This window comes from Cetorhinus maximus, chromosome 17 (genome assembly GCF_964194155.1).
Source record: "Cetorhinus maximus chromosome 17, sCetMax3.hap1.1, whole genome shotgun sequence".
Classification (NCBI taxonomy): Eukaryota; Metazoa; Chordata; class Chondrichthyes; order Lamniformes; family Cetorhinidae; genus Cetorhinus; species Cetorhinus maximus.
Genome location: NC_135895.1, coordinates 89398443 through 89414002, shown reverse-complemented (window position 1 = coordinate 89414002; position 15560 = coordinate 89398443). Strand labels below are relative to the sequence as shown.

At 43.6% G+C, this 15560-nt stretch overlaps 1 protein-coding gene across 1 annotated transcript in view; it reads right to left on the bottom strand.

Annotated features, from left to right (window-relative positions):
• Positions 1-15560, bottom strand: part of lhx4 (LIM homeobox 4) — an 80488-nt gene that overhangs the window by 19674 nt on the left and 45254 nt on the right. The window contains exon 3 of the mRNA XM_078561856.1: positions 1852-2054. Within this exon, the coding sequence (XP_078417982.1) occupies positions 1852-2054 (203 nt within the window). The remainder of the gene's footprint in view (positions 1-1851; positions 2055-15560) is intronic.

The following is a 15560-nucleotide window of genomic DNA, read 5'->3' as shown; positions in this document are numbered from 1 at the left end:
ATAATTTCCATACCTTGTGCATGTTTTTCATCTGCTGGTACTTGTTAACCAATACAAGTAGCTTGGTACTATGCCTCCATTCATATCCGAAAGGAAGCTAAGCCACTTACTGATCAATGGAGTATCCATAAATTGATCAGCGGAGTTTAACTATTAGTGGATCCATCAGATGTTTTCAGAGCCAGGAGAGAATTCCTAATGCAATTTGACAGTGTGGTACTTTCAAATGGAGTGGCTGGTTTTTATTCTTACACACACTAACAAATTTCTTTCAGTTGGCAGTTTACTGAAAGCAGTTTCACTCTATCTCTTTTCAACTAATGAAAATTTTAGATTAAGAGACACAGGGTGAATAAATTATCCAGCATTGCAGCACCGGTGAGAAGCTCACGCACTGATCTCCCGACCACTTAAAATGAATGGTTGGAGAATGGAGAGCTGCACGTGTCCAGATTTCCAATGCGGTCTCCTCTTAACAGAATGGCAAACTGGGTGGGTTCTACAGCAGGCAGACCATCTGCTCAAAACAGGTTGCTGGCCCAGTGGCTGTGTTCCTAAGGTTCTTGCCACCGTTCCATGACAGGACTGAAGGAGTTAATTCATTATGCGGCTGACAGGCAGGATTGCTCAGTGACCATAAATCGTGCCTTCCTCGCGAGCTGAATGATTGGCGCAGGTGATGTAATGCACATTTGTATTTTGTGTTGTGATATCACTCAGTGCACAACACTTGCTCCAGGGACCTATTAATAACTATCTGTACAACAGGTTATTAGTAATTGTCATTAATCTCATTAATATTAGTCAATCGGTGGACTGCAGGTCAGCGAAAGACATTAGGTCTGAAAATTTCAGCAACGAGGCAGCTGTCAGAGAATCACCACTTTTTAATATAATGACCACGACATTTAACTGGCCTGCAGTGTCTTTTGGTCATATTCCTAGCACCTCTTCTTACTTTTGAAATTAGGCTTTCCTCCTGCAGGAGGTGATAAATTCGAGGCAGTTTTCCTTTAAGTCAAGAACAGGGTGTCCCTGAGTTGGCAGACTCCTTTGTTGATCACCATCACCTCTGCTGTGAAACCAGCAGACAGGACATGGATCGAACCCTGCTCATTTAAAGAGCCAGCTCAGACATCTTAGGGAATTTTAAAATAGGGTCCATTGTCTGGAACAGGTTGCTGCAGGAACCACATAGGAACAGGCCATTCAGCCCCTTGAGCCTGTTCCACCATTCAATTAGATAATGGCTGATCTGTAGCTTAAGTGCACCTACCCATCTTGGTTCCATTACATGTAGTACCCTTGCCTAATTGCCTTGCCAAAAATTTTATCAATGTCAGTGTTGGAATTTTCAAATGACCCATTGATTTTGGGGGAGAGAGTTCCAGATCTTGTCTGAAGAACACCATCCCTGAAAAGCGGAGCCCTAATTTGTAGGGTTATGCCCCCTTGTGTAGACCTCTGCCACCTGCAGTACAGGATGCCTGTGTTGCCTGCTGTGGGAATCCAGTTGATTTTTAAGCGCGGTGGCCTTTGTGGTCATAACACACCTCAACTGAGGAATGCAGCAGGTGCGCCTCAGGCCAGTAACATGCGCTGTACTTTTCAACATTAAAGGTTGTGACACAAAAACCGTTGTAGAACTTAAAAGAGCATGACACACATTTTGGTGTGAAAAGGTGAAACGGAAATTGATGGTTTTTTTTTTGAATGTTTAATTTGTTCCTACATCTCAGGGTCAGCATGAATGACACCTCACTGTACAAATACCAAGATGGGTAAAGCAAATGCAATACAGTTATCTTTTCACAATGTTGCATGACATACCCTTGCCAATATGGTGCCTACCGTTCTGTTTGGCTGTCTCATAGTCCTCCTTACACACCAGCCGGCTATCCTCCATCAGATAGAATTCATCCCCTGTAGCCAGCTGCCGGTTACACATGATGCAGGAAAAGCAGTGAAGATGATAGACAAAGTCCTGAGCTTTCCTCACCACCTGGGTTGGGGGGATACCCTGCTGGCAGGCTGCACATTTTGTCCCAAAGCGCCTGTAATTAACCAGAGGGAAAAAAAGACAAGGTAATTTTATATTCCTGGCTTGTCCCTCAAGAATGCCGCGATTTGGTTTTTAATCATCATTGATCTTAAAGAAGGCAGACTTGTATTTATATAACACCTCTCACACCCTCAGGTCCTCCCAAAACGCTTTACAGCCAAAGATGTACTTGTGAACTGCAGTCACTATTATAATTTGGGACATGCAGCAGCCAATTTGCATACGGTGCGCTCTCACAAACAGCAATATTGGTCCATTTGCATTTGAAAAGCAGTACCTGCAGTAGTGCAGCATGAGCTCGGCACTGCACTGACGTGCCAGTCTAGATTATGTACTCAAATCTCTGGAGCGGGACTCCAAGCCATGACCTGCTGCCTCAGAGACAGAAGCGCTGTCCACTGAGCCACGACTGATGCTAATGGGCATAAGTGCGGTTTTTATTCGGGTGGGGAGGGTGGTGGGGTGGATCTTCAATGAACTGAACTGGTGCCAGGGTGTCAACAGGACTTGAAACGCGATCACTGAATGCAGGCCAGTCCCTCTCTTAGTGCTGGATATCTTTGGCTGCTCGCCATCTGCAAATGTGTTTACTCATCACATCATCGTTTCAACTTTGAAAAATGATTATAATATTTCTGAGTGAATGGCTGAAGGTTGACTGGTGAGACAGTTACCCATAATGAAAAAACAGTGCACAGCATTATAGATTTCAGCACACCAGGGCCAAGTCACTGAAAGGACCACATTCAAGCAAATCCATCATCAATCACGAAACCTCCTTTTTCATATTCCAACTGCTTCTTATTAAAATCAAACTGGCCTTAAAAGCCAACATTCTCGGTGTCAGCTGTGACTCCGTGGGTAGCTTTCTCACCCGGTTCAGCTGGCTGTGGTTCAAGCCACATTTTAAAGGTTGGGATTTTCGGGCCCCGTCATGGCAGGACCTGCTGTAGGGGATTCGGCAGCCCTGCCAAAAGTCCACTGACCTTCTGTGGGACTGGACGATCCCAGCGGCAGGCGAGGCTGGAAAATCCTGCCCTAAGATTCCATCATGACAGCGAGGCCATTGTTGAAGTGCAGCACAGAGGGGGTGCTACACTGTCAGAGGTGCTGCTGTTCTGATGTTAACACAGCTGTGAGGCTTTATTCAGCTACACTGATTTGATGTGATGAAGGTGTTCAAAATTTAAGGGAATTCTCCTGGTGCCCTCAACTGGATGGGAATGTTAGACAGGATACCAGGAATAAAATGGTTCCTTACACAACAAACAGCCCTTAGAGACATGCTGAGAATGTGACAAAACTCTTTCTTTCAATTGTGTTTTATTTTGAATGCTTCCTTTTTCTCTTTCTTTTTATATCATTGAAAAAATTGGTACCATAAAGTTATTTCAATCAAATCAAATTACATTAGGAGACAAAGTGGCTTTGTGTTAGAATAATGAAATGGCAAGAATAGCAATATTATCCTCTTTAAAAATACCAGCTTTCCCCCCACCCCTCCTGCCAGGGTATATTAAATCTGATTCATTGCTATAAATCAGATGCTTTTTAAAATGTTATTATTTCAAGTAACTGACAATTACAAATCAAAACACAAAAATCAGCAAAACACAATGAAAAATTCACAATCAGAGAATAGATAAATGTTTCATTCAGATATTTCAGGGGTGTCGAATGTCAACACACATGTCGTAGCTGCGCTTATCTGTATAGTGGTCTAACATGCTTCAGGAGCAGGGTGAATACAGGAGCCTTGATAAACTGTGTAATCTAAGCGATTACATCAGGTTTGTACACACTAGGATCCTCTGTCAATGACCCTGGAGGAATCTCCTGTGTTGGGGGAGGTTCCCGTTTTGCAAGTTGATTGCAGGGCACCCATACTCCAGTAAGTATCACTCAGGGGCCCAACTGCCTCAACCCATTAGCACATCCAATGACTATTACTGTTTGCAGAGGGGATAACAAGTGCCAGCTGCACATTGTCCTCCAGCCCACAAAGAATGCAGGAGCGCCCTGGGGATAGTTGTTTGTAAAGGGGGCTGAATTAAAAATGTAAATGGTGCAATTTACTTTGTTTCCAGTTTCTCATACCATTATGCTGCTCTGTCCCCCACTTCCATCACCCACCTCTAACTCCCCCAAGTAAGCCCATGTGGACCTTTTGGTGCACTGGTATACTGCTTCTCAGTGATTCAATGGCCACCAATCCCATGCTAGGAGGTCGGGAAGTGATAACTCTTTCCCTAGGGTGTTTCTTACCAGCGTGGGGAAGCAAACGGCTATGACTTTCTCGCTAGGGTTCACTGAGCAAATCAAGGAGCTGGGGCTGATAAGAGTTAGTTTTTTTTTAACTAACACTTTTCTTGCAGGGCCCAGTTGAGAAGAATCCCCCTCCCTGATCAACTTACAAGAATGCCAAGGGTACCAAGCCTTTGGTCTCCTCTCTATCAAAATATTCTTTGTTGAAAATTTAAATTCTCCAAGATGTCAGATGTTAATGCTCGGGTGTGGAATACTTTCCACTGCTTGTACCTACAGTTAGCAATCTCAGGTCAGGAATTAGATGCCAGGTTAACCATCCACTAGACAGCGTCTGATCAAATATTCAAGTGTCAGGTCATGTCCAGAGTGACGTTTTTGCTCTGTCTCAAATAATTGCTTCATTTCTAACCTCAGAACAGCATCATTGTTATCACATGACATTTCTCTTTTGAGCATTAGCCATCATCATGGTTGTTCTGAGTGAGGCCACAAATAAGCAACAATCTCTGTCAAATTGGAGTGCCCGTCTTTCAAAATTATCCTGAAAAGGATAGAATGGGAATTGTCTGAAGTAATTTTCTTTTGTATTGCTATGGACAACAGGGAACAGAGAAGAACAGGCTGACTACAGATACTCAAGCACAAACACCAACATACATGCAACTTTTGAAAAGAACAAAAACCAGCAGGTCCATTAACGTTCACCTTGTCCATTCAGCAGTGCAACCTGTGCATCCACCTTCCCAACTGCTCATCAGGCCAACTCCAAGGGAACTGCAACAAAAATCTGCAACTAGTTTCAGGAAAACTTTGGGAAATTCCTCTTAACTTTCAGAAAAGACCTTTACATCCATTGCGCCAGGACTCAGAGCCCATTTCCTAATGTAATACAGACCCAATTCTAGTTTCTTAATTTACATTATAACTGCAGCATTGGTGTGAGTCAAAAGCATCTCACACTAACTCTATAGTTAAAGCTTGAATATACCCTTTATGATTTAAAACACAGGCAGACTTCCTTATAGCCATTGTGCTGCCATGTCACAGTCTTCCACTGCCAATACTACTGTGCCACCATCACCTGTTTGTCTACTGCCCCATACACTGAGCTACCATTTTCCAGTTTTAAACTGACGTAGCATAATAGGTCAGCTTCACTCAGCCTTCCACTGGCCCAGCAACTGTGTATTAATGCATGTCTATATTTCCCCTGACTGATGAGACTGATTATACATACAAAATCACACACACAAACACACACACATACATATAATATATACATATAACACACACAAATATATGTAGGATGTAGAATGTATTCAACCCTGCAGTCTTTTGTCAAAGTTGTCATTCTTCAGACATTAAGTGTGACAGGCAATTTGACCATGGAAGGCATTACAAGTAAGCCCAGTCCTGCCACCCAATATATACACACATAGGCACGCTCCTTCAATCAGGAATCATCGGATAACAATCACGAGTGGGAACTATAGCCGAGGTTTAAAGCCCCTTTCATCCAAACCCAGGGTTTCTGAGGTCAACTGCAGCATCTCACCATCATGCTGCCTGAGATTGGACAACTCCACACAGACTGGGAGTCAAACCCTCATGGGCTGGGGGGAGCTTGGGAGGGCAGGGCACCGCAGAGAGAGATTTACTTCATTGTAGAACCCACTTGATTTTCATTCCACAAATCCACTTTGTCTCCAGGCTATTTCTGACTGAAGAGTGCTTTCTGGGGCACTCTGGAGGGTGCTTAACTCTACATCTACCTGACTGGGAATGCTGGGTCGAGCACTGTGAAAGGATCTTAAACCTCCACCAGATTGCTTGCAATGCTGAGCATGGAGGTGTTCCCCTTCATCAGAATAGGATGAAAACAAAGATTTAACCCAGCATATCTGCTTTTCGTATCCTAGCTCATATTAATTTTCAAAAAGGAGCAGATACCCCACAAAGCATCTGCAAGATAGAAAAGCGACTGACCCAGCAGACAATCAGGCCCATCACATCCAAAATGATCCAGCAAAAAAAAAGCACAGGCAGAATGTTACAGCAGCAGACCCTATCAGTGCGGCATTTAGCCCTTCAGTGCCAAAGGAACAATTCATAAACCACTAATTTAAGGAAGTTGGCACTGGATTGCAGACTGCAACTTGCTTCGACCATGTTTCTGCTGACTTGCTGCTGTGAGTGCAGTGATAAAGGGAGTGAGATTGCATGGGCTGCTGCTGAGTCAAGCCACCTGCTCGTGGCTCAGCTGATAGACAATCTAAGAAGCCAAGCCTTTCATAAAGGGACTGGGTGCCCAGGTTTGTTCATACGTGGTTCTTCCACCATCAGAGCTGGATTTGAATCCAAGTCCAAATGACCGAACCAAAACTTCAACTCCTGGCGCCCCTGCAGGAAGTGATCGAATTGATGCGGACAGATTGCTGTGTTCAAGCGTTCAAATGTCAATAGCTACTGGCAAAGGTCATTGAAGCAGATCTTACACGTGGGGTTCCAGAGGAAACTAGATGTGTTTCCGGAGGGAGAAGAGATTCAGGGATAAGTTGACAATGTTGGGCTGTTGTGTGGGAGTGGCCCCTGAAATGTACAGGCTTGTTGGGTCCAATTACTTCCCTCCCCGTTAATAAAAATTCCAAAGATTTTTCTTGAGGCTCCTATGATGGCGGAACAGTCCAAATGCACTTTACATGGGTTGTGAGTCCACAGTAAAAAACAACCCCTAATTCAGCACAAATTAATAGCCAAATACGGAGAGGTTGTCAGGGTTACTGGTGGGAATGAAACTGTAGTTTTGAGGCAGTAAGAGGTGGTCTTCTAAAGTCAAGTTAAAAGAAACAATAAGATTGAGAATTATATAAGATTGACAATTATATACTCTACAAGATCTCTTTACTTCTCTCAAAATCATGGGTGCCCTGTGGTTCAATGACTAAATGCACCACCAAGCAACAATTTAGCAGCAGTAATGTACTAAAATATCCCAACGTGTCTCACGTAAATGATTATCAAACAAAATTTGACACCAAGCTGCACGGAGAGATGTTAGGACAGGTGACTGAAAGCTTGGTCAAAGGGATGGATGTCAAGCAGCATTGTAAAGAAAGAGGGAAATAGAGGCGTGCAGAGGTTTAGAGAGAGAATTCCAGAGTTTAGGACCTAGGCAGCTGAAGGCGAGGCTGTCAATGGCAGAGTGCTGAAAATTTAAATGGCACTGGGTCATAAAAATGAGGAGGGGTAACAGGCTCAATTATTTCATCATGCTAATTTGTTCATCTTAGACCTTGGCAATTTGGTCTGGGAAGCAGGGAAAAATCAGGAGGTTCTTGCTCTTGCCAGTATCCAACGGGTGCAGCAGGAAAGTAGCATATGTGAATATTGGGCAAGGGACTGGTTATGCCCACTCAAGGCTGACTAACCTGCAAACTCTCACCATCTAGGCTTACAAAATGAATGGATGTGGGGTGAGGTACCAGAAGGCTGCTAGTACATGTGGAACCACACCCCAAGAATGAGCCCATATCTTCAGGAGACAAGGGCGGTGGAAAATGACCAGATATCTCCTGTGCACTAAGGGTTATTCTTCTTTTACACTGCATTTTCTAGCTATGAAGATTTGCCTCCATGTGTTTCCATGGTCCACCTGAGTAGCCCTGGTTATTTATTGGCAAAAGGAAGCAGTCAAGAGCTACTGCTCTAATTTATGGGACAGAAAGGGACCAATAGGGCCGATTTGAACTGATGCTAGCAATTCAGAGTGGACTGGATGCTGAATTAAAGATGCCCAACACAAGGCGAATCACTATTGGCTCCAAGCTCAAGCCATATTTGTCGCTGCCATTTTCAGGTACTACCTAGTTAAGCAATCATAATCATCTAGAGTGAACAGGTGCATCAGTCAGTGCCACAGGCATCTCTGTCACAGCAGTCAATATTGCAATATGGTGGCTACATTGGGTGGTATGGAATATATACACTACTGAAGACATTAGAACTACTAACACAAATTCCTACTTTCTTAAAATAACACAACCATCATTTACTTTTTTTCTTTTCCCCATCCCAACATGTAACCAGTCCTGCCCCTACAGACTGGTCCTGCCCCTGTCCCAGGTGGACTGCATATATCCACTGTATACACAGGAGCTAACAAAGCATACATCAACCATCCTTAAAAGATGTTCACTTGAGAACTGGCTAAATTGGGTTCCAGTAGTAACGGTAATTCCCCAGTGACATTTAGCCCCTGCTTTAATCTTTTCGAATTTCTATAAACCTGTCATCCCCCTTGCTAGTCCTTAAAACATATAAATTTTACTGCAGCCACCCAATTTTCCAGCAAGCAGATAATTTTTTCCCCATTCACTCCCTCATTTTATTCAACGTCTTCATGGAAGAATTTCAAAATCTGAGTCAAGACATGGACTCGAAGCTTTGAAAGGTAAAGAAGGACATTGGAGAGGCTTTTGGATGGAGTTCCAGAGAGTGGGCTGAAGGGTCTGCTACTAGTGGCGGGGTAAGGGGAGGGGAATGCACAAGAGTTAGAGAATCAAAGAGTCTGAGCAGGAATGTATGGCAGATGCTACATGGTGGATAGGTTGAAGTCATGGAGGACTTGGAAGCTGACTGTTTTAATGTACTAGGGCAGGTGACAGTAAGTTAGATTAGCAAGGAGAGGCATGATGGGCTAGTGGGATATGGACAGCCAAGATTTGAACCAGTGGATTTTATGGATGGAGGTGGATGGAAGGCCAGTAAGGGGAAAAGTATAGAAACCTAGTCTAGTCTAGGCAAAAATGCAGGTACGGATTTTGGTGGTCAGGAGAAGCTTGGTAGAGGGTGTGTGGGAAAGGTAGTTAGTTGGGGTGGTGGTATAGGGTGATGTGGGAGCAAGAAGCGAACAGGAAGGAGCAGAACCATGTGGGCAGTCCTACAAAGCTGGGATTTTGCAGCTCATGGTTGTAAATACTAAACACTACTGAACGAGAATATATATTGCTTCCAAAAACACGATGCTTGCTACATCACAACAGTGACTACACTTCAAAAATACTGAATGGAATGTAAAGTGCTGTGGGACATCTTGAAGTTATGCAAGGTGATGCATAAGTTTAAATTCTTTCTTTCTTTCAACTGTGTTGAATGTCATGGAGAGGTTAAGGAGGGCAATGTATGTTAGCATACTACAGTTATGGTCGGAGGGGACGTGCCTTTTGTAATTGGCATGGGTGGTCTCAAAGGCAATGAGATGGCAGAAGCCACAGATACATTTCAAACATGGCACTGACAGGCGACAGCATATTTAAGATGCATGGAGACGGGATGTTGCAAAAGGGGTAGGATTTAGAGAAGTTATATAAGTGAATGATGGATACTTCAAGGAGGGGTTGATGAGGGTAGTTTTATAAAGAAGGGAGAGACAGAACATGCCTGAAAAAATGGGACCATTAAGTGCTGTGTGGATGGGGAGAAGAGGAAAGATAACTGAGTGTTTCGGAAATAATTTGTGATGGTGGGGTGGGGGGCAGATGGTCAAGGGAGCAGGAATAGGTCTTATGGAAGAGATGAGCTTAGAGAGGGTAGGGAGAAATGTGATGCTATAGAGTGACAAGGCACCTTCACAGGATGAGTGAGGGCTATCTGGGAAGTCGTAATTGTAGCAATGATCTCAATCTCAATGATCTCAATCTAAGAGATCCCTGAGTTCTTTGCATTTGGTGTTTGAAATAAGAATGGAGGGAATGGGGAAGGGAGTTTGGAGATATGGTTCTCCTTGGAGGCAAAGAGCTCTGGGTTATCCTTGCCCCCCAGGATAAACCTGGAGCAATAAAGGGATGTGGCTGAGGTGAGGGAGTTAAATGTGGTGACAAAAGATCTGTTGATGACTGATGAGTCAGGGTTCCTGGAAGTTTACTTGTTGATATTTGCTGATAGATGATAATTAACGCATATGATTTATGTTGCATTAAAAAAATGCTAACCTTGGGATAATTAATATATGGAAGTTACATTTTTTTTAAAAATCACTTTGAACATACCTTTCACCTCTTTGATCCTGCTCTCCCTTCCCATGCCACCCACACCTCACCACCACTTTGCTTCCTCTCCTGCTTGGTGTCAGCCTCTCTGTTCTCAAGTATTCTGTTATTGGAGGGATGCTATATAAATTCATGTTTTGCTTTGTGCCAAGATTGTCAGCAAGATTGAGTGGGTAGTTGATGGGAGGTACTTGCAACCTTTCAATGAGTAATGCAGAGAAGTACATCTTTGTTAATATTTACAAACCTCGATGTTCAGATGAAGTCGATAAATTGCTTAGGTCTTGCTATCACAGTTTGTGATGTCTCCTAACAGCCTGATGCAATATTGGTTTGTCACGCACTCACAGTCATGCCATTCTACATGCAATGTATAGGAATTAGGAGGTGATTTTATCTATATACAGGTACAGGCATGCTATTACTTGTGACATGAAGTGCAATGAAATCCAATTGCACTACAATTCAAACTATGCTGGATAACATAACTTTAATTAAAATCCTATCTCTTTGTTAGCAGTACTAATATCATCTACCATAGATGTGGACTTCCGCTCAGTATCACCACACATTGGGGTACTACAGGCCTGGCTTTATTCACGTGCAGTGCTATAATGCACTATTAGCCAACAGACCTAGCTACCTCCTTATACAATGCAACTATGTTTAATGTAAACATGGCTGAACAACATCCATGGTGCAGAAGAAGCTCTGATGAAAGGTCATCGCCCTGAAATGTTAATTCTGCTTCTCTCTCCACAGGTGCTGCCAGATGTGCTGAATACTTCCAGCATTTTCTGCTGTGATATTAATGTACTGTAAGGACATTGAGCAGTCCATGACACAGTAGACAAATGTACGACAGGCACAGTTAATTCTTCATGGCACAATATATTACTAAACTAAAGGACTGCCATTGATCTGTTTTTTTTTTGCTCTATCATGTGTCACAAATAATTCTTAAAGTTTTGGTATTTGGCCTTGTTTACTAATGCTGTCATGAGCTTGCTTCTTCATTAATAACTTGGTCCTTTATCCCTGATAAGTGCAGATGGAGTTTCTTAATAAGTAACCTTTCTAAGTCATTATCATTTTCAGCAAACCATTCCTGATATTTACTGACAGTGTAGCCCAGGTATTTGAAAGCTGCACTTGTGGATTGTGTCTCTCAATCAGCTCCAGTCAGCTTCACTGTCACCAGAAGCTGTATTTACATTACCGAGGATATATGGCACAGAAAGAGGCCATTCGGCCGAATCAGTCCATGCTGCTGTTTACGCTCCACTCAAGCCTCCTCTCATCTTTCCTATCTAAATTTACCGTTGTGACCATCTATTCCCTTCTCCCTCGTATGTTTGTCTAGTTTGTCTAACGCACCAATATTGTTTGCTTCAACCACTCCCTGTGGTAGCGAGTTTCACATTCTCACCACTCCTTTGTTCTTTTCTGAATTCCCTACTGGATTTCTTGGTGACTATCTTATATTGATGGCTTCAAGTTATACTCTTCCCCACAAGAGGAAATGTTCTTTCGGTATCCACTCTATCAAAGCATTTTATAATTTTAAAGACCTCTATTAGCTCACCCTTCAGCCTTCATTTTTCAAGAGAAAAGTAACCCAGTCTGTTCATCCTTCTCTGGTATGTATACCCACGCCAATGGTTTTGGGTAGCTGTGCAAAGTTCTGGGGCTGAATTTTTTGAAGGTGGATGAAGCCTCTTTGCCCAGGGTGGTGGATTCCTGGGATAGCATCTTGCCAGTGGCAGCCAGTGAACAGGCTGCTGCCAGGGCTGCCATCCAGTTGAAGACAGTGGCCCACTCCACCCAATCAGAGAGTCAGCAGCTCAGTGGCCTCGGCAACGCCACCGCCAGTGGTGGCCAGTGCCAAAGGGGCCTTAAGAAAGAGGGCACCTCAATGCCAAGGCCCTCTTGAAGACCAGTGAGTTTTTTGGGGAGTCAGATTTGGACAGTCAGACTTCAACAATCAGGGGTGGGCGCTGGTTGTTGTGGTGGCAAAGCCTTGGGGGATGGGGCATTCATGGCCGGTGGGGTGGGGGTAGGGTGGTTAGTTCCCTCCGCGGGCCATAAAGTACCTATTAAGGAGGGGCCTCCACCCTGGGAAACCACTGGGAGGCCATGTAGATTTACCTGGCAGTCTCCCCATGTGGGCGGCAGACCCTCCCGGTATAGGTAAGATGTCTGAGAGAAGGAAAGTGGACCCTCTAAGTGGCTCAAATGGCCACCTGGTGGATAGCCACACCACTGAGGTTCCAGCTATCAGCGATATGCCATGGCGGTGAGGAGGCATCAGCTTTCCTTCCCATGTCTTCCTCCACCATCTTACCAGCCCCGCACATCCTAGCCATCACCGTTGCGCCTCGGGAATTCAGCCCCTTGTTTTGAGCAAATGAATTTGAGTTTACTAACAGTTAACTGCTTGAGTGCTTTATTTTTCCCCAGGACCTCGGAGGAGGATTAGCAATAAAGGAGGCAATGGTCTGTCTAACATTTGTCATCTCTCATCGCTTTGTTGTTCTTGATATCATTGTTGTTGTCCTTCCTCCTGATTAAGTGGTAATCAATCAAATGGCACTGTTTGGAACAAGGATACACCCAGGATATCTTGTTTTTATTTGGCAGTCAGAGGAAGCTATTGGTAATCATCAGACTGTGTTCAACCCACTTCCTTAGCCATTGCTGTTGTCATTTTTGACACCCTGCCAGGTTGGATTGTCTGATAAAATACCGGCATTATTTATGATTATTGATAAATGAGTCTGTCATTCAGAGGTACTAGAGAGATAGTGCAAGTTAGATCTTCATAGAATTTGATTTTTATTTTGTTTGGATTTGCTCCTGATCAGTGCATTGGCATTGATGATGCTGGCCTAAGATTTCCCAGCAAGTGGCAACTTTAGTATCATCTGGTCTTTAATATCTTTGCCAAAAGGTCTCCAATTTATTTGCAATATTGGATTGAACAGAAAAACCAATGCTACCCTCATGACTTTCACCTTTAGGCCAACTATCTCAAAGAAAGTGAAGTCAGCACTTTTTCCTTAAGCTGGCTAACATCATCAAAGCAAGTATAACATAGTGCTGAAATTACTCTTTTATATCTCTGGCAGTGTTGATCATTGGAATTAAATCCCATGAAGGTTCAGACATTCCAGCAGCAATGCTGAGTAGTTTTCCCATCGACTGTGACATGCTGACCAGGGAACAGCGAAGTGGGCAAATTTCAGGGCACCTTTTCTAATGCTTTCCTCATTCAAATCTGCTGTATTCACTCCATCCTCCACCTTTTAAAACCTTACCCTTTACGCTTCTGTCCTTGCAAATTACCACCCCATCATCAACCTCCCCGTGAGTATATTGTCACTCCAAAATCCTGTCTTTCCTGGCACTCCATTTCTGAACCCCTCTAATCAAGTTTATGCTCCTGCCACTGCACAGAAACAGCCCTATTCAAAGTCACAAATGACATCCTATGCAACTGGTACCATGGTAACCAATCCCTCCTCATCCTTCTCAACCTGTCTGCAGCCTTTGACATGGTTGACCACAACATTCTCTTTCAATATCTCCCCGCTCTTGTCCAGACTGCTGGGACTGCCCTTGCTTGATTCCATTTCTATATCCAGTCATAGCCAGAGAATTAACTGCAGTGACTTTTCTTTCTGCTCCCACACCATTGCCCCTGGTTTTTGCAAAGGCTCTATCCTTGATCCACCCCTATTTCTCATCTGTGTGCTCCTCTTGATGACATCATCTGAAAATAAAGCATCAAGTTCCATATATACACTAATGACACTCAGCTCTATCTCACTAGTGTCTGTCAATCCTTTCACTGCCTTGGATTTCTCACTGTTCACCTGATACCCAGTCCTTGATGAGCAGAGATTTCCTCCAATTAAATATTGGGGTGATTGAAGCCATTCTCTTAGGTTTTTGCAGCAAATGCAATCCTGTCGTGGTCACTGCCTGAGGTTGAACCTTGATGGTTCGCAACCTTGGCATCCTATTTGACTTTCAGCTTAAGCTCCCATATCCCCTCCATCACCAAAATTGCCTACTTCCACCCTGCTTCAGTCATCTGCTACCAAACTCCTCATCCATGCTGTTGTTACCTCAAGATTCGACCATTCCAATGATTTTCAGGCTGCCTCTCATCTTGCAACCATGGTAAACGTAAACTCATCCAAAACTCTGTCACCCATATCCTAACTTACACCAAGTCCCTTTCAACCAAAACCCTTCATCTATCTTGGCTCTCACTCCATTAATGCGTCAATTTTAAAATTCTCATCTCCATTTTCAAATCCCTGTATGGCCTTTCCCCTTCACATCTGTAATCTTCTCCAGCCCTACAACCCTTAGAAATCTCTACATTCCTCCAATTCTAATCTCTATCACATTAGCACTCATTGCTGCTGCATCACTGGGGCCATGCCTGTGGCTGCCTAGGCACTAAGCTCTGGATCTCCCTCCCTAAATCGCTCCATCCTTCTTGCTCCTCTTTTAAGGTGCTACTTAGAACCTATCTCTTTGACCGCGTTTTTGACGACCTTCCCCAATATTTCCATCTGTGGCATGGTATTAAATTTTGTTTCTGTTTGATAACACTCCAGTGAAGTGCTTTGGAATGTCTTACTACGTTAATAGGTGTTATACCAATGCAAGTTGTTGTTGTAGTTGAGCAATGCTGTTCTAGAAATGGCTGCTCCATCACTCAGGGGCTGCTGGAACTGCAATGCCGCATCATTCACTGAGGAACAACTCGAAGCTCTGACTACCTGTGTGCAGCTATCCAACTACAGCTACCGGTGTAACCTCACCTACTTTTCTGCTCAGTCATCATAGCGCTCATGGAATGAAAATTTTGAAGGCAATAATGAAGGAAAATGAGTCACAAGATTTGTTAAGGGCAAATCATGTTTAACTAATTTGACTGAGTTTTTGATGAAGCAATAGAGAGGGTTGATGAGGTTAAATCTATGACTCAGTGATTCTATGATTAAATGACACACTGGCTATAAAACAGAGAACAGAGAGTAAAGGATAGAGGCAGTTACTCAGACTGGTTGAAAACAGGAAGTGCTGTGCAGCAGGGATTGGCACTGGGACCGCTGTTCATCATTTACATAAATCATTTGGACTCAGGCATCAGAAATGCAAAATCA